We start from the raw sequence: 17,235 nt of genomic DNA, 5'->3' as shown, positions 1-17,235 counted from the left end.
TGGCGGGGGTGCAGTGCGGAAGCCGCCCTCTCCCCTGCGGGTGAAAAGAAGGAAGACAGCCCTCTGCCACAGACTGCTGGGTGTAACTGGTGGGTTCGGCCCTGCGGCCAATGGGTTGTGTATGTCTGTAGATCTGGGGTGGCGCCCATCCGTTTTACCACTTCGGGTAGTGGCATCAAGTGAGCCAATTAGAGGGAGAAGCGTTATAACTTTCCCCATTTGGTCTGGCGAGACCCGTTGCACGGCTACCCCTTTGAGGTCAAGCCCAAGCTCCCCGATATCCCCAAGAATAGCGCTAATACTAAGCACTTCCCCTGCCCTAGGCGGGAGACAGAAGGGACACCGCCTCGCCGTGCAGCACCGTTACTGAGGTCCCCGTCACCCCGGGCCTCCCAAGGCCAGCTCCTGCTGAGTCCCGGGCGAGGCACGTAGCCAGGCGGGTGCCAGGCAGACGAGAGTCTCGGCGACGCTCCGTTTGTCCGGGACTCCCGCGAGGGGATAGAGTTCCCTTTCCAGTCCAGCCCCCGGACCCCGCCCATAAGAGCGGGGTCCGGGGTTCCGGACAGAAAGCCGGGGCGGGGCCGAGTCCTGCTCCCCGCCCGGCTTTGCTCCCCAGGCTCGGAGCTGCCCCCAGCGCGCCGCGCTAGTCCGTGCCGTCCACCAGCTCGCACAGCATGTTCTCCAGAGCCGTGATGCGCTGCTCCTGAGCCTGCACCTGCTCGCGAAGGGCCCTGATCTCATCCAGCAGCGTCTCCAGAGTGTGCTGCTGCCGGCGCGCGGAGGACAGAAGAGGCTGTGTCAGGAAGGGGTCGGGAGGGGGGATGCGTAGACCGGGCCTGGGCCGGAGCCGAGCCGGATCTTACCGACAAGGGGGCGTCACTGGCCGACTGGCTGCGGCGGGGACCGGAGGGAGGACGCACGTCCAGTATATTGCGCTTGGTGACCCGGAGCTCGCGGTGCTTGGGAGGCACGTAACCGTCCCTCAGAGAGATGAGCACGGGTTCGGCGTCCTGGCCGGATAGCCATTCGTCCGCTTCTAGGGCCGGCTCGGGGCCCGGAGTATCTGGGTACAGGTCGTCCTGAAACAGGTCTGACTGCGGGGGTGGGGGGACAGGAAGACTAGTGTTCGCAGAGGGCCGGGCCTGCTCCTTTCCTTCCGCCTCGGAGCCCTCTCTTCCCAACCTCTCCGCGCCCCCTTACCTTGCGGGGCACAGTCATGATGATGGGCTCACATTTTCTTTCGTGCAACTTGTAGAACCTATAAGGAAGAGGGCTTCAGCATCCCCGCCGGCTCCCACCCCCTTTTCTGCAGGGGACCAAGGGGTTGGAGACCAACACTTCCTGAGCCTGTACCATGCACTTCAAAACACATTATGGGTCCAGCTGGTAAAACATCTCTGATGGGGTGTTTATCATCATTTTACAGTTGAGGAAACTGAAGTTTAGAGAATGTTAACGCTGGGGCTGGAGCGGAAACAAGCCAGGTTGACCCTCCCTTCTCCCTAATCAAAACCCCTCCCCCACAAAATACCCCCACTCCTTCCCAAAGATCACACTATGGGAGAAGCCCCTGTGTCTTCTCCGATGGCAAGTGGGGACAGACATGCAAACGAGAAGGGCAATGGCTGCTGACCGGGCGATCTCACACTTGCTGACGTCCAGCCCTCGCTTGGGCATGAAACCCATGCCCCTCTGAGGCTCCTTGCTGCTGAACGTGTTCAGGTAATGCACGAAAGGTGGTTCGTCGGTAATCTCAAAGTACCGAATGCTGCTGTCGCCCTGCAAAACCAATCAGTTCAGAAACATTCTCAGGTGGGACCCTCAATATCTCTGTCCCGTCCCTGTCCTCCCCTGCCGTCCAGGCACCTTGCCGCATAGGTAGATGATGCTGGAGTCGGGGTCGTAGAAGGGCAGTAGGACCCCATTGCTTGTGTCCATCTCCTGCAGCGCTACTGGCTCCTCAAAGTTGTTCTGCCCGAGCACAGGAGGCGTGACCAGCCCTGTCCCGGCCACCGTGCCACTGCTGGATCCCCTGAAGCCCCTTGACCCTTCCTACCCGCTCCAAGCCCCGCACGTGCCCAAGGCAGTTCTGGCGAACCGAACTGTGGGTCCCGCCCACGGACACATCAGTCCCAGGGCCGCCGCACATAGAGCCCCTGCGCCGCCGCCGCATGCAGTCACTGCAAACCACCCCCAGGGACTCGGCATCACCAGATGGGGGTGCCAGCGTGGGCTCCTTCAGGCGACGCAGCACAACTGGGCGGAGGGGTGGGTGTGGGGATGGCAGGCGCTGCAAAGGGGGCAGCAGCCTCCAGCCCAGTCCAGGTGGGCATGCCCTGCGGGTGGGGGGCGCCTGGCCCCTCTCCCGTGATGCCAGTCCCCAGGGCACACACCCCAAGCTTCCAGCTGCGTTACCGGGTCCCACAGGCCCAGCTCTCGCTGGCTCATGCGGGTGAAGCCTGTGGTGAAGATATGACCCTGGCGCGTGAAGACGGCCCGCATGGGCCTCATTCCCTCGTGGGCCGCAAACCTCTCCTGGGGTGGGGGGAGACAGGGAGAGGCGTCACCCAGCTGCCTGCGCCTAACTACTCAGCTTCCTGGGGGGCCCCGGCTGGCCCCAGGCCTGGAGAGCGTCTGCGACCGGCGGGAGCGGGAGGTGCGCGCCTCTCGGCGGGTCCCGAGCCCTTTAAGCGCCCTCAGAGGCGGATCCCGAGAGCAGGGGAAGTCGGCCGGCTCCCAGCGGCCGCAGAGGGGCTTTTCCCAGCGAGGCCCCGGCCTGGGAGGGCGCTCCGGGCTGGCCCCGCGGAGGAGCGCGCGCGCGCCTAGCGCGGCCTGGCCTACCGGGTCCCAGAGCGCGAGTTGCCGCTCACTCATCCTGCTGAAGCCGGTGCTGAGTAGCTTCCCGTCCGCCGTGAAGACGGCCCGCAGCGGGCGGGCGCCCTCGTGAGGCCGGGCTCGCTCCTGCTCGCGGGGTTAGTGGGTTAGAGCGCTCGCGGCGCGGAAAGGCGCGGGCCCCGTGCACCCGCACCCCGAGTCCGAGTCAGGGCGGGGAGGCAGGGGCCGCCGCCCTTAGGGAAACGAGCTAGGCCTAACAAGGCGCGAGGGTTGTCCCCTCTCCCCCTCGCCCAGCGGGTCGACTCGGGCAGGAAGGGGCCTACCCGGAGGGAGAGCCGGTGGCGGGCCCCAGACCCTGCAAGATGGGGCGGGGTGCCGGCCGAGAGGAGAGGGGTCCGGGATGTGTCATGCAGGTTCTGGTGGAAGGACCGAGCTTGCAGCGTCTCCGCTGCTCAATTCCAACCCGAAGAGCACTGTTCTGAACTTGTGAGGTGCTGGGGAACCTCACAGGGGAACTGCTCTGAGCTTGTGAGGTGCTGGGGAACGCAGGGAACAGGAGCGGGACAGAAGACTGTGGGCCGTGGGCTCGTGGGCTTCGTTAGGGCTGGAAGCAGGGGTTGCAGACACTGGGAGGAGGGTACTGCCTCAGGTTAGGGTGGAGGAGGCGAGAGCCGTGACTAGGGACTTAGAGGATCAAGGGCACTGGGGCCTGACAGTTGGTTCCTGGGGTGGAGGCTGGGGAACAGCAAAGCCAGGCACTCACCGCCACCACCTGGCCCTTGCGGGGGTCGATAATGCGCAGGGTCTTGTCCTTGCAGGTGGTGGCTAGCAGGCTGCCATTGCTGTTCCAGCACACGCTGTGGATGACATCTGGGTGCATGTCGTCTAGACTCAGGAGCACCTCCCCCGTGCCCACATTCCAGATGATGATCACATTGTCACCACCTGCCCAAAGCAGCCAGTCACGGTTACTTGGGTCCTGCCTGTGCCATCCTCCCCAACCACATCTGCAGTAGGGACCCCTCCCTAGGCCCCCAGACCTGCACTGAGCAGGACATTCCGGGCCGTGGGGTGCCAGGAGAGGATGCCCACACGTTTGGAGTGTCCCTCAAGTGTAATGATGGGTTCCGTAATGTTGCGCACTGGGGTGTAGTCTGGAACCTGCCACACCTGGGAGGGAGGAAAAGGCATGGGGTGAGTGGGATGAGGAACCTGCTTTGTCTCTCTCTTCTCCCCAACATTGCCCCCTCCCCACCCCGAACCCTACTGGCTCTCTTGAGTGGTAATGGTCAAATACAAGATGTAGGCAAGATGTAATGATGCCTGCCCCGGGCAGAAGCAGCTGGGAGCCAGGAGGAGACACTGCCAGCTCTCCAGGGACCTTTTTCTACACCCCAGCCAGGAGACTTCAGAACACTGCCCCTTGCTCTTCAGGCCTCAAGTTGGCCATGGCTATAATTAGCCTTAAGAAGTGCATCCTGGGAGGGGGTGGGCATGTGGCTAAATATAGCCTGGGAGCTGGGCAGGGCTGGGCAGGGCCCTGGGACCCAGCACCCCTTTTACCACCTCCCCTAGCGCAGGTGAGGCAGCCCTCCCCCCTTCCCCTGCCCAGCTGCTCCGCAGCATGCACCTGGTTCCTACCATGACTGTGGTGTCATCTGAGGCACTGGCAATGACGTTGTCATTGTGTGGGCACCAATCGATGTCCAGCACAGGGGCAGTGTGCCCGGTGACCAGCGGGTAGTTCTTATCCACTCGTCCTGTCTGGAGGGGTCAGAGAGGGAGCTCTGGGGTCAATTTCCTGTGTGCTTTTTGAGGGTGGGCCATGGACCTGTTTACATCTCAATATTCTATCACCTAGTTTCTCTTTGCGAACCCCTTTCAGAACCTCCAACCCCATGCAACTACTTCCTATATTCCACTGAAGGCAGACAGAGTGGAAGCCATTTAATATCAGGGAATCAGACACAGAGAGGTGATGACTTAGCCAAGGACACGCAGCAAGATACTGGGGGAGCCGAGACCTGAACTCTCAGTCCAGTGCTCTTGCAAAAACACCTACTTGGAGGAGGCTGCTGTTGGGCCCGTCCTCCCCAGCTAGAATGTCTATAGGAAGCCCCTGGTAGAAGAGGTCAAGGTGAAGTAGGTCATAGGCAATGCAGTGGCCAACAGTCCTTTCCTAGCCAACCTTGGCAGATCTCCCCCCCGTCACTAGCTTGACCTTGGAACCACCAGCAGCAGCCACTCCTGGTGCCTGCTATCTCCCAACCTGAGCTGGGGCTCACCTACTTTTGGTTGTTATGGGCTTTTTATGGGGGGCTCTGAGACCTTTGCAGAGACTGGCATCAGCCCAGAGCGGGCAGTAGGGGAGGGGGTGGCCGTGTGGCACCGGAATGGCAGTTGTCCTGGGTGAGGAGGTGGCTGCAGTTGAAATTTGAGCCCCTGGGGATGGTGTCCTTGGGTGATGTCTGCATTGTCCTGGAATGAGTCACTGGCTATTGTCAGGCCTCTTCCTGACCCTGCCACCTGCGGGGTCTCCCTTCACAGGGTGTAGGGGCCAGATCAAGGTCATGACTTGGAGTGGCCATCCTGGGGGTGGAGATTTCCAAGGGGCTTGAGGTTATTCAGCAAAGGGGGAGGTAATTGCCCAGCCCCCATCCCTGGGGTTGGGAGGGCTCTGGCCTTAGGTGTGATGTACCCCTGCCCTTTGTTCTCATTCTGTCTTGCTATAAGAACCACAGTGGGGAGGTGACCAGGACTCTTTGGAAAGAGTTTGACCCTGTCCTCAGCCTGGTGCTCTGGGGTGTGATTTAATCAAATGGTCACCATGCACTGGGGAGAAAGATCATGAGTGGGGTTTGGCATCGGGAGAGACAGGAACAGAATCTGGGTCAGGCCCTGGCTCCACCACTTCCCAGCTATCTCCATAACACCCTTCTGGTCCCTGCTGGTGACAAGGGTGCTGCTCAGAAAAGGGGACCGGCTGTGCGTGTGTGCAGGCCACTGTGCTGCTGCTGTTCTGGGCAGGGTGAGGGAGCCTCCGAGTTGGTCCCCAAGGACTTGGGGAACAGGGAGCAGCTGATGGACACAAACTTCCCTCCCAACTGAAGGAGGGATCCCCTGGGGCCACAGCTAGTGTCTTCCCACCTGCTTTCTTCCTTGAATCCCTCACCTTGGCCAGAGGCAGGACAATGAAGGCACCTCCACCTCCCGCCTCCACAATAATGGCCAGGAATTTGGGGTTGACGGCACAGAAGGAGCTGTCCCATGTGACCTTGGACACACGGATATCCTCGTAGGATTGGTCAGCCTTTGCCGCCTGCCCAAACACATGGCGGAACTTGCTCTGCCGAACCACACGCCGGCTCATGGCTGTGGGTAGAAATGGAGGATCTCAGTTCCGGGAATGCCTTTGGTCCTTAGTCCTGTGAACTGGGGGAGGGAAAAGAGCAGGGAGGGGGTGGCGAGTGAGAAAGGTTATCTGGCTATGAATCAGGTCCTAGAACAGGGAGCTTTCTTCCAGGTGATGAAAGTATGTGAAAGGTCTTTGCCACCTATAAAATGTTGCTTAATTCAAGGGGCTGGGATTTGGTACCTGACTTCTTTGAGACCCAGGCAGGGGACAGTGGAGTTTGCCTGGGTCTGAAAGCTTCCTGGAAGTTGAAGTGGTTTGGGGAGGAGCCTCAGTGCAGGCTGCCCTCCTGATGGCTAGCCTTGGATGAGCATCTCTTCAGGAAGTGGTTTCTCTCCTAACTGCACCTTGCCCAGAATCAGAGGCCGTGGTTTTGGGATCTTGGCTCAACGCCAGCTATGGGGCTAAGACTGCAGCCCCTCAAGATCCTGAACTCTGCATCTGTAACGTAGTTTGGGCAGACGGGCTTTTGTCTTTTTCTAAAATTTTGCCAAGGGGAAGTTCCTCCTGCCAGCTAACCTGAATCTTTCCTGCTACTGTTTTCATCAATTTCATCCCATCCTATTGGGGGACACAGTGTAAGGTGGATCTCTCCACTCCCCTTTCACTGGCCTCTCCAAGAAGTACTAACCATGGTCTGGCTTTTGCCTACCATACTTCTGTTCCATTTCGCCTATGGGTGCTCTTTCCTGCTGAACTCTCCTGGGGTGGGGTCCTCAATCCCCGCGCTACGGCCAGATTTGCTGGAGTGGGGAGGGTGAGTGCCTTTTCTTCAGCCAGGGTCTGTGCTATGCTCTTCCCCAGGGGACTCACCGGGCTTTTCCAAAGCCCTATCCAGTGACTCCTGCCCCTCCCCAGCCCCGGGCATCCCTGTGCCCTTCACGCCGCTTCTGCAGCCCCAGGCCTGAGGCCTGGGCCTCCCGGCACCCTCCTTCGTCCTTCTGCCCCGGCACTGCGTTCTTAGGAGACGAGGTGTTGGTGCCGTGCAGGCTCGCGGGCCGCTGTCCGGCCAAATATAGACACCAAGTCCGCCCCGCCCGGGACCGAATTTGGCGGCGCGGGGGAGGGGGCGCCCTCTAGAGACCCCGCCCGCTGCGGTGGCTGCGGTGGCGGCGTGGGATGGGGGGGGATACCTGGTCCTGAGTGGGCCGAGGGGCGCTCACGCTGCGACTCCTCTGCGGAGGGGTTTAGGGGTGCGCTGGGGGCCGAGGGAGTCAGGGCGCCGGAACTGCCTCTCCGGGTGTCCGCGGCGTCTGGGGCCCGGGTGTTCCTCTGCGCGCTCGGGCCGCTGCTTGCGGCTCTCCGGGGCCCGACGTCGCTGCAGTCCCAGCTGCCGCTGCCATCAAACTGCGGGGGCGGGGCCTATGACGGAGGCGGGGCCACAGGTGCCCCGCCCCTCCAGCGGCGGGAAAGTCGAGCGCCGCTGACTCTGCGCCGCCAGCCCGCAGGGCTCAAAGAACTGTCAAAAGTAATTGAGGGTGTCCTGGCGGGTTGTGCGCACGCTTTCCCCACCCTCCGTGCCTCCGGGGTGGGCTGGGCAGACCCACGTTCTCAGATCCAGGTTCGCAGACCCAGGTTCGCAGACCCAGGTTTCCAGACCCAGGCTGGGCGCGGAGAGGGAGAGCCGGCAGCCACGCAAGATCAGGTGCCTTCGCGCCGCATTCCTGCTGCAATCGCACTCCCAATTTAGCCTGTCCCCGCTGGAGGGCCGGGGCGGCGGGACTGCACGCACGTCCAGACCCTCCTGGGGAGAGGTCCCAGAAGATGCTTCTAGGGAGTCTTCCCAGCCCTTGGGTGAGGGCCTAGGCCCGCCCTGGACGGCTCGAGGGTACCCGACAGGGGGTTGTGAATGTCCCTGTTCTTGTTATTAATGGCTATGGCGACCACTTGAGAACCTAAAACGTTGGCACTGTAGCTAGGCATTTCACCCGATAGAGAGGATTCCATGGAGGAGGGCGCAAAGCAGACTAAAGACTCGGTGGGGAAGTGAATCTACCTTGAACGCGTGGGAACACCAGGTTCAAGGAGAAGCAGCTGCCACAGGCTTTTGGCAATCAAATTTTGTTTTATTCATTTACTTTAAAAAAGACTTTGAGAGGGAGAATGCGAGCATGAGGTGGGGGGCGGGGAGAGGGACAAAGAGGAGGAAAGAGTAGCAGACTCCCCACTGAGAGGGCAGCCGGGTGCAGGGCACCATCCCAGGAGCCTGAACTGAGATCATGACTTGAGCTGAAGTCAGATGCTTAACCAACAGAGGCATCCAGGCGTCCTCCCCGCAACCCATCTCCCTTCTTCCACCATTATCCAATGCTTCTCTTCTAACAGCAAGAGAGGGTTAAAAGCTTTTACTTCTTTAGAAAGTCATGCCCCATTTCTAGAAATCAGTGAGCTCAGAGGGCTTGTGCTGAAAGTTTGTGAGCTCTACCTCACTAATGTCCAGAGAGGTCAGCCACCCAAGAAATCTAGTCCCTGCTGGGGCAGGTCACAGCAGTTGTCCCAGAGCAGTCACTCTGTACCACACATGGCAGAAGAATTTTGGTCCCTTTGCTTATTCATTCTCCTAACATTCAGGTAGTGGCTTTGGCAAGAGCTTCTTTGACCAGGCAAGTTCCCAGCTTGGTCACTTTATTGGAGCCACAAAGTCTGAAATAATCTTTGGTTATTCCATTTCCCACTCAGCCTTTATTTTGTGGGAGGAAGAAAGTTGTATTTTTTCCCCCCAGAGCTCTTTTTTTTTTTTTTTTAAATATTTTATTTATTTATTTGACAGAGAGAGAGAGAGTCACAAGTAGACAGAGAGACAGGCAGAGAGAAAGGAGGAAGCAGGCTCCCCGCTGAGCAGAGAGCCCGATGTGGGGCTCGATGCTCAATCCCAGACCCTGAGATCATGACCTGAGCCGAAGTCAGAGGCTTTAACCCACTAAGCCACCCAGGCGCTGCCCCTCACCCCCCGCCACGAGCTAGCGCTTAAGCATGAGGGAGATCAAGGAGAATTGCTCCATGTGCCTCCCACTGCTCATCAGTGTTCTCTTCCAATCCCTCCACCTGCTCTAGCACCATCTTCCCCCCCTTTTTTGCACTTGATCAAATACACATTTCATCTTCAAAATAAAAATTTATTTAATCTGTAACAAGAACATTGAATCTGCACATTTGCGCACAAGTTCACATTTAAAAACAGCAGAGCACATCAGTAATAAAAAAAATCTATGATACAAGTGGAACATCCCAACCACCAGGAAGATTAAGGAAGGAGATGAGACCACTCTTTATATTCTGCTTCAAATGCCTCAAAAAGGTCCCAGAGATTCCAGGGAGCACCTGCTTTATTTAATAAAATGTGAGCATAAAAGTTTGGACTGGCCTGGGGCAAAGGTAACAGTCAGTGGGAGAGTCTTTTGGACTTGTTTTCTACATTTAGAACAAGTCCTACAAAATAAAGTAGAAAGAAAAAAAAATAAAAGGCACCTTAAGCTATGCCAGGCAAACCAAAATCCGAAAAAACCACAAAAACCAAACAATTCCCTGTGGGCCTGTTTGCGGAGAATCATTTCAGGGCCAGTTACCCAGTTTCCAGATTGGGTCATCTGCTTGAATGAAGCCCTGGGTATTAGCTCTGCATGTGTACAGAGGACAAAGCCACCAGTGTCTGTGAGGACCCAGAGGGCAGCACTAGTCATATACCCCCTGAGGCATCTTCAAGCCAGTGAGGGATGATTCCAGTTTAGAAATCCTGTCTTAGGTCTCTGGGGCACTGAGAAAATGATGCTGGTTTTCTTTCATAGCAGGAGCCAGGGCCAGTCACCCTTCACTTCCAGGCTGGGAAAGTACACAAGCACCTTGCATTAGCTCTCCATGGCATCGAGGGACCCCAGAGGCCTGGGACAGGGGTTAGGAGTGTGCAGCTTCCTGCTTTGGTGACAGGCTGTTTCCTAATCTGGGTGTCAGATGAGTTGAGGCAGCAAATATATTTATGCCTAATACATGCCTTGATCTTTTAAGTCTGGGAGAGAAAACAAAGTCCAAGATACCTTCAAGTTGGACTGGTGCTGAAAGAGCTAAAATTTCATCTACCATCAAAAAGCAAAACAAACTGAGACAAAAAGGACACTAGCCATTCACCGTTACAACCATCACTGTAAGACACACCATCACTGACTGAGGAAAGGGCTAATTCCACACAGAGTGTTGAAAGGGAGTGCAGGACACAGATGGAAGTCAGCTCCGGGTCCATCCCCCCCAGTCCCCTGTGAGTCAGGGCTGACCACGGAGGCCTCAGGCCTCGCTCTGTGAGAGGACTCACAGGACAGCCAGGGCCGCGTGCCTGGAGGAAGGGAGGAGCGGCTGTCAAGAGGATGCGTGTTTTAATTATCACAATGTAAACAAAGTATCCACAAATAGTTGTCAAAAAGAGCCAAAGAATGGCTTTATTTAAAAATTTTAAAATGCCCTTAAAAAGTGGCCCTCTTTGCATAATGCTTTCGTAAAAGAAAAAAAGAAAACTCCCACAGAAACTTCTCTACCAAACATGCCTAGATCACTTTAAAACTGAAATCCTCAGATGGAGCAGATGAAGATTTTTGTGAGTGGCTATGTCTGAGAAACTTCAGGTCTATCCAAAAGTCTCTGTCTGGGGCCCTTGAGCAAGAGGGGACCTCAGAGCCTGGGCTTTCATTCTCAAGGCTGTCCTTGGAGCTCTTTGTAGTTCCCCAGATGAGATAGGGTTGGGATACAGGTACAGAACCAGGAAAATGCTACCTCAAGAGCTTGAAGAAGCTAGGGTGCTAAGAATGATCCCAAACATTAAGACTCTGAAGGGCAACCAAAATGAGGAGAGATGATTATTACTATAATACAGTACTATAGGTCTACTATAGTATATACTACTCCTAAGTGTTTCTAAAATCAAGAAAGGGTTGAAGTCTCTCTCCTTCCTACTCACCAGGTAACCCTCCAGATTACAGCTCAAAAGTTGCATGCTCCTGGGGCTTCTACCCCATGCACCAAAACATTACTTTTTAAAGTATTTTTGCACAGGTGTGCGTGTATCTGTGTATACACACACACACACTCTCTCTCTCTCTCTCTCCTCCAGGGTAACTGAGAGTCAGACTATGGTGGTTTTCAAAATAAAGATAAAGAGAGGCACTGAGCAAGAGGTCAAGACTTTTCCTACTCATCTCTGTCAAACCACCGGACCTGCAGTTCTGGGTCTGAGCTTTCCATGAACAGAAAAGGGAAATAGGCCACCTGAGATTATCAAAAAGTCTGAGGACAAGAAAGTCTGAGAAGTCCTTGATGGCTCATCATGTGCTTCCCCTGGACATTGCTCGGCTATGCAAATAACACAAGAACCCTCAGTTGTGGGGGGGTTTGAGAGGCTGGCAGGAACCCCACAGCATGGGTGAATTACAGACCCTGAATGGAGGATGTTTCTTGAGGCAGGTAAATTAAACGAGAACCAAGAATGTTACTTAAAAGAAGGAAGCGAGAGCAAGACTATTTCCTTTTTCTTTAAAAAAAGTTTTCTTCACAGCATTAGAAGATCTCCCCACAGCTGCTGTTACTTAATGCAGGGATGGTGAGCACGAACCACCGCTGCAGGGGAGGAGAGAGAACAGTTTAATACTGTCCATCCTGCTTATAATTCTCTATGTGAGGGATGTCACCATTTCAAAGGGTTAATGAGGGGACACCGCTCTCTTCACCTCAGTGCAAATCGTTCTCTCCCTGCCCCTGCCACAATTTCCTGTCCTTTCCCTCTTGTATTGGCGGTGGTGGAACTGGCTCAACAAGGCAGGGCTGTTTAGCAGGATGAGCCCTGGAAATTCATAACTCTGTCTTGCAAGCCTCCTCGCACTGGTACACACCAACTAACAAAAACACTTGACAACACATTAAACATCCAGGAACCACAAAGCCGTGTGTGTGGAGGATACATTCGAACATTCAAGGAAACTATTTAAAGACAGCACAGGTATGTATAATTACTACATCATAAAGACACTTAGAGCAGGAGGTTTCTGTCCAATCCACTACCTGGCAGCGAAGTGAGACCTGACTAACTTCCACACAGCACCCAGATTCACGGCTCCCCTGGAGCACCTATGAATGGCCTCGGGCCACCTTTTCTCTTCCCGAGAGGTCACCCCACTATCTGCCCCCCACCAAACTCTGGCCTCTGACAATCGCCTTGACAGTCTGGGTATCTGTCTTTCCTCTCAGTGCCGTGATGAGCCAAAACCAAAGCCCAAGTCTGTACTTGGTCAACCTCTCAGCCACGTGGACATCAACCAAAGCAAACAGGAAGCAAATTTGCAAACCTCTTCAGTTTTGATGAGCTGCAGAAGGTATTTCATTCCAGGCTAAATGCTTTCTGTAAGAAGCCCAAATAGGCTTGTTTATGGCAAGTGCTCCTGTGTTAAGGAGCTCCACAATAGCAACGAAGCAAAAGCATCCTAAATGGAGTCAATAGTGGGTGCCTGCCCTTGGTGGGGGGCCTGCCTGCCCATGAACCTTCAGCCCAATCCATCGGAAGCTTCCGCCCTGGGCAGCGGTATCACTCACATACACTCCCTGGCTGTGGTTCAGCTCCTGGCAAACAACCCGCTCTGGGATTTCAGTCTCAAAGAGAAATCAGCTTTCGGTCAAACTGTGATCTAATGGGAGCCTTTAGGGGTTTCTCTGAGGAGGAAGTTACTAACACATAATTTGGCAGGAGCTGGCGATCAGAAGTCTCCATCTTAACAATTAAAACCACCATCGATATACTCTGCAGATTCCTACCAACACCCATCAGTTTTATTTCTGTGGTGTCTGTATTCTCCAGTTGCAGCTTTATCCTTCTTAAAAAGATTAAATCAAAAAGATCCTACGACATCAACAACAAAACACTGTAAGAAAGTGACATTATGTACATAAATACTGTGTATAAACTAGAGAAATGACAAATCTTCCAGGAAAAAAAAAAAAAAACAACCCATGTCAAGTGTTAACAGTGATAACATCAGTAAGAAAACTTCGCGTTCAATGGAGGTTATACATAGGTAATGTAACAATTCAAATATCATCTATGAAATTTTTAAAAAAGGGCAGCACTGGGAGAAACAGCATGAGGGAGAAAAGTAAATTGGAAAAATATATGGCCATTAAACGCAGAAGGCCCACAGAATTATTCAAGTAATGGAAGTGTTAAAACCCTACGTACGTATTCATTTTACAAGAACACACTGACTTTCAATTGCTGTTTTTCAAACTTGTCCCCGTTCTGTTTTAGTTGAAAGGATGCTGCAGAGTACATTTCCTGACAGGGAGGGCCAGGGTGACCGCCCATGTGCAGGAAGATACTGACCCAGAAGACACCGGGCAGCAGCCTCTGCAGACGTCGCCTCCTCCTCCTCATATGCTTTCCTCGACACAGATCTCTCAGATTTCATTTGGGGTTCACTTTTAATTTAAAAATCATGTGCTGGGTGGGGGGGGACCTATTTGCTTGGTAGGTTTACAAAGCCAGCCATTATCCTGCCTTTCGGTAATGATGGACTCAGGAATCCAGAAGAAGTGGCTTCTGGAAGACCCCCCCCTTTGAGGGCAAAGCACAACCTGCCCGCCTTGGGAACTCTCAGTGGGCCCAAGGCTGAGAGCCCGTGGCCTTGCAGCGGCCCTTCAGCTCAATCCCATGCATCAGGTCTGAAGCCCAAACCATCATCACACAGGCCCAGGGGAGCATTTCCGATTTCCAGCTTCATCCCCACCTTCTCCAGCTACTTCCTTCCTCAAGCAAATAAGCAAGCATGCTTTTTCTCGGAGGGCAAATGAGGAGCAGGTGGGAGCTGACTGAAAAACAGCAATTTGCCTTTGATAAAGGTGCTCTTTGAAAATGAGTATTTTTTGAGGTTTGAATTTTCTAAAAATAAAAAAATGCTAAAATGGTCTTGCTGTCTGAATCAATCTCTCTTTTCCTCTTTCACGCACACATACACAGAGGGGGGAGAAAAACCAACCCAAACCCTGCATGCGCCAGGAACAGTAAAATGACCAAAATATTATAAAATTAACCCATAAAGTGCATGTTCCTTACATATTACACCTGCCCCTTTTACAAACATTTCTTTCAGAAAGTCACACGTGTAGGCTCAGAATCACATGGTATTATAGAAGGGGTTGGTTGTCCGTTTTTTATCATTTGCTTTTTTAAGTCTCCTAAGGGGGTGAGTTCGGCCGTGCTGCTGACGGGGCGCCACAGCCAGCCCCGGAGCTGGGCCTGCACGCTGCAGTCCCTGGGGTTGTGGCAAAGGAAGGCCTCCTTCAGAACTAGTCAATTCGGGTCCTGCCCTGGGGAGCAAACACTGCTGACTGTAACCAAATTCTTTGGCATACTGTACGATGGGCTTCTCCACTGGCTTGCTCTGCGCGATACACTCTGTTGTTTTGAGCTGTTCTATAAAATACTTGGTGGGTTCTAGGTTCTGGGGGGCATCTGGGTTTTCTGAGGGCTCCTGGGCCTCCATGGCGTGCATGCCTGTGTCCGTTCTGTTGAAGGGCTGAAGCAGCTTGAGATGAGGGGGATCAGAGGAGAGAGTCTCTCTCTCCGATAAACAGTCTTTACAGAGGTCCAAGTAACCTAATTTGGCGAGGGAAGCTGAATGCCTCATTTGGGATGGTTTGGTGAGCCCTCCCTGGCAAATCGCTCGGGACTCGATTTCTTTAGTGCGCTCCTTCACCACACCGGGGCTATGGCTGAGACCCTTTATGCTGTCACCACTAGAGCTGTGTGGGAGTTGACAGGCTACAGGAAGTGGGTCCGGTTTTTCTTGTAACTCCTCAATATTGTCACCGAGTTGGCTTAGGTCTTCTCTAGTTAACTGGGAGTCCTCGTATGGCACTTCATTGCCACTGGAAAACGGGCCCTCCTGACTTTCTTCCCAGCTACCCTGCTCTGAAGAGGGCTCGTTGTCTGTGGTACTGCTTTGCTCTGTGAAGCCTTCCAGATGAACTATAGTCTGGGGATGTGCGTGATCCAAGTTGGCAGATGGTACATGGGTTGTGCGACTGACAAAAGGTGCTCCTGTTTCCGGGGCTGTCGACAGGCTGTCGTCCCAGGCTTCAGGGCTGCTCAGGGTGGAGGTCAGGTCAGTGGGACTGTCGTGGTCAGGAGGGGAAGAATGAGGCAGAGGTAGCACGTTGGGGTGCAGAGGAGCCTGGGTGGGGCCCAGAGTCCTGTTCAGATTTTCATCCAGTGCACAGAGGATGGGGACGGAGTCCTCTACTTTTGCTTTCCTCAGTCCCTGTTCCCCACTCTTTATGCTGGTGGCTCTTTCACCCCCTGGCCCAGGATGATTGGGGGATGGAACTGCGTGGGGATACTCAATGATTTCCACCTTCTTGGGAAGGGAGAGAGGGGCTGCCTGTGTCTCAGATCCCTGGCACGAAACCACAGTCCTCTGCTCCTTCAGGACTCCTTCCTGCTTTGTTCTAGTGTCTGACCCTGGGCGCTCTTGAAACTGCAGCAGCTCAGGTGCTGGACCAATGGCTACTTGCTCAGACTGGGGTAGTGAGCCAGCTTCGGACCCACTGCACTTCCCTTTGCCCTTGTTAATCTCTGGTTCCTTGGGGACAAAACAAAGTTCAAGGCTAGCTTCATCACTCTTCCCTTTTGGTGCTAGGTCTGCCACAGAGAAATCATTCTTGGAATTCTTGCGAATGGACAATGAGGCACAACCAGGCGCGGTACCATGGTGCTCTTGCTCCTGTCGCAAGCGCTCTTCAAACTCCAAGGTGGCTCGCCTCACGGACCCAGGGTACCACTTGGCACCTGGGTGCATTCCAGGGCCCCAAAGTTCTTGTTCCTCCTCAGCTGGTTCCTCGTCTTCCAGCTCTGCAGTGGATGAGTGTGTGGTTAGGCAGCCTTCTAGGTCCCACTTCCCTGAGTCTTTGGCTAGTTCAGGCTGGGCTGTGTAGGAACCCTCACTATGCTCCAGATTTCCAGGTTTGTTCTCCAGGGCCTGGGCTCTCTCAAGGGGCAGCTCATGGATGGTATGCTTCTTTGGCGTATGGCATGGGTTAGACAGGATGTCTCCTTTCAGTTGAATCTGTCCGACTCCTTGACTGATGGATTCAATCTCAGTAACGATTTCTTTGACTGAAATTGCATTTTCTGAGTGAGATTGCATGAAGATGTCTGGGCTTACCAGTTCTGAGATTGCCTAGGGAGAAAACAGTGAGATGGTTATGGCAAACCATGGTCTAATAAAAAATGCCAGATGTTTTGTTTACTAATCATCTAATCTGGGAGAACCTTCTGGCTATGAGGACACAAACTGTCGAGTACCTGGGACTGTCCTTTGTCCATCTGTGTTGTCACAAAAGGAAAAAAAAAAACAAACAGATTCATCAAAGGAAGACATACAAAATTTGTTACAGCTTGTATCACTGTCTACTAAACTTTTGTTCTGTTTACTCAAAACAGAATTCCAACCCTTGCTCCAAAAATGCATAGTGGATAGTCTTGGAGGTTCCTATAATTCTCTCTTTTTTTTTTTTAAAAAGATTTTATTTATTTATTTGATAGAGAGAGAGATCAAAAGTAGGCAGAGAGGCAGGCAGAGAGAGAGGGGAGGAAGCAGGCTCCCCATTGAGCAGAGAGCCCAATGCGGGGCTCGATCCCAGGACCCTGGGACCATGACCTGAGCCGAAGGCAGAGACTTTAACTCACTGAGCCACCCAGGCGCACCCCCCCCCTTTTATTTTTTAAATTTAAGATTTTATTTGAGAGAGAGAGAGAGAGAGAGAGTGCACATAGGAAAATGGGGAAGGGGAGGGGCAGAGGGAGAAGCAGACTTCCCACTGAGCAAGGAGCGGGATGCAGGGCTTGATCTCAGGACCCTGGGATCAGGACCTGAGCAGAAGACAGACACCCAACAGAATGAGCACCCAGGTGCCCTGCCCCAATCCTTACTTTCCTAAGACCATTAGCCTTCAGAATTTGG

General features: G+C 54.0%; 2 protein-coding genes across 5 annotated transcripts in view; both read right to left on the bottom strand.

Annotated features, from left to right (window-relative positions):
• Window positions 1–9: 9 nt before the first annotated feature.
• Window positions 10–7,593, bottom strand: LOC111151395 (coronin 6). 2 transcript variants are annotated; one of them, XM_022509385.1, is made up of 11 exons: window positions 7,381–7,593; window positions 6,008–6,267; window positions 4,477–4,599; window positions 3,876–4,005; window positions 3,599–3,780; window positions 2,416–2,535; window positions 1,867–1,971; window positions 1,634–1,779; window positions 1,201–1,258; window positions 864–1,094; window positions 10–766 (listed from the first exon to the last, which is right to left on the bottom strand). In XM_022509385.1, exons 2-11 carry the CDS (start codon window positions 6,203–6,205, stop codon window positions 644–646), a joined length of 1,416 nt encoding a protein of 471 aa, XP_022365093.1. In that variant the 5' UTR covers window positions 6,206–6,267; window positions 7,381–7,593; the 3' UTR covers window positions 10–643. The 2 variants fall into 2 exon arrangements, with proteins under 2 accessions (XP_022365093.1, XP_022365094.1); XM_022509386.1 differs by lacking the exons at window positions 2,416–2,535; window positions 3,599–3,780; window positions 3,876–4,005; ... (1 more) ...; window positions 6,008–6,267; window positions 7,381–7,593 and adding exons at window positions 2,057–2,059; window positions 2,161–2,258.
• A 6,604-nt stretch (window positions 7,594–14,197) lies between these two features.
• LOC111151603 (slingshot protein phosphatase 2) overlaps window positions 14,198–17,235 on the bottom strand; it is a 242,645-nt gene continuing 239,607 nt past the window's right edge. For all 3 annotated transcript variants that reach the window (XM_022509688.1, XM_022509690.1, XM_022509689.1), the window contains one exon: window positions 14,198–16,452. In XM_022509688.1, the coding sequence (XP_022365396.1) occupies window positions 14,389–16,452 (2,064 nt within the window). In that variant the 3' untranslated portion in view covers window positions 14,198–14,388. The remainder of the gene's footprint in view (window positions 16,453–17,235) is intronic.

This window comes from Enhydra lutris, unplaced genomic scaffold (genome assembly GCF_002288905.1).
Source record: "Enhydra lutris kenyoni isolate GAN:26980312 unplaced genomic scaffold, ASM228890v2 scaffoldscaffold26, whole genome shotgun sequence".
Taxonomy (NCBI): Eukaryota; Metazoa; Chordata; class Mammalia; order Carnivora; family Mustelidae; genus Enhydra; species Enhydra lutris.
This window is presented reverse-complemented; position numbering and strand designations above follow the sequence as displayed.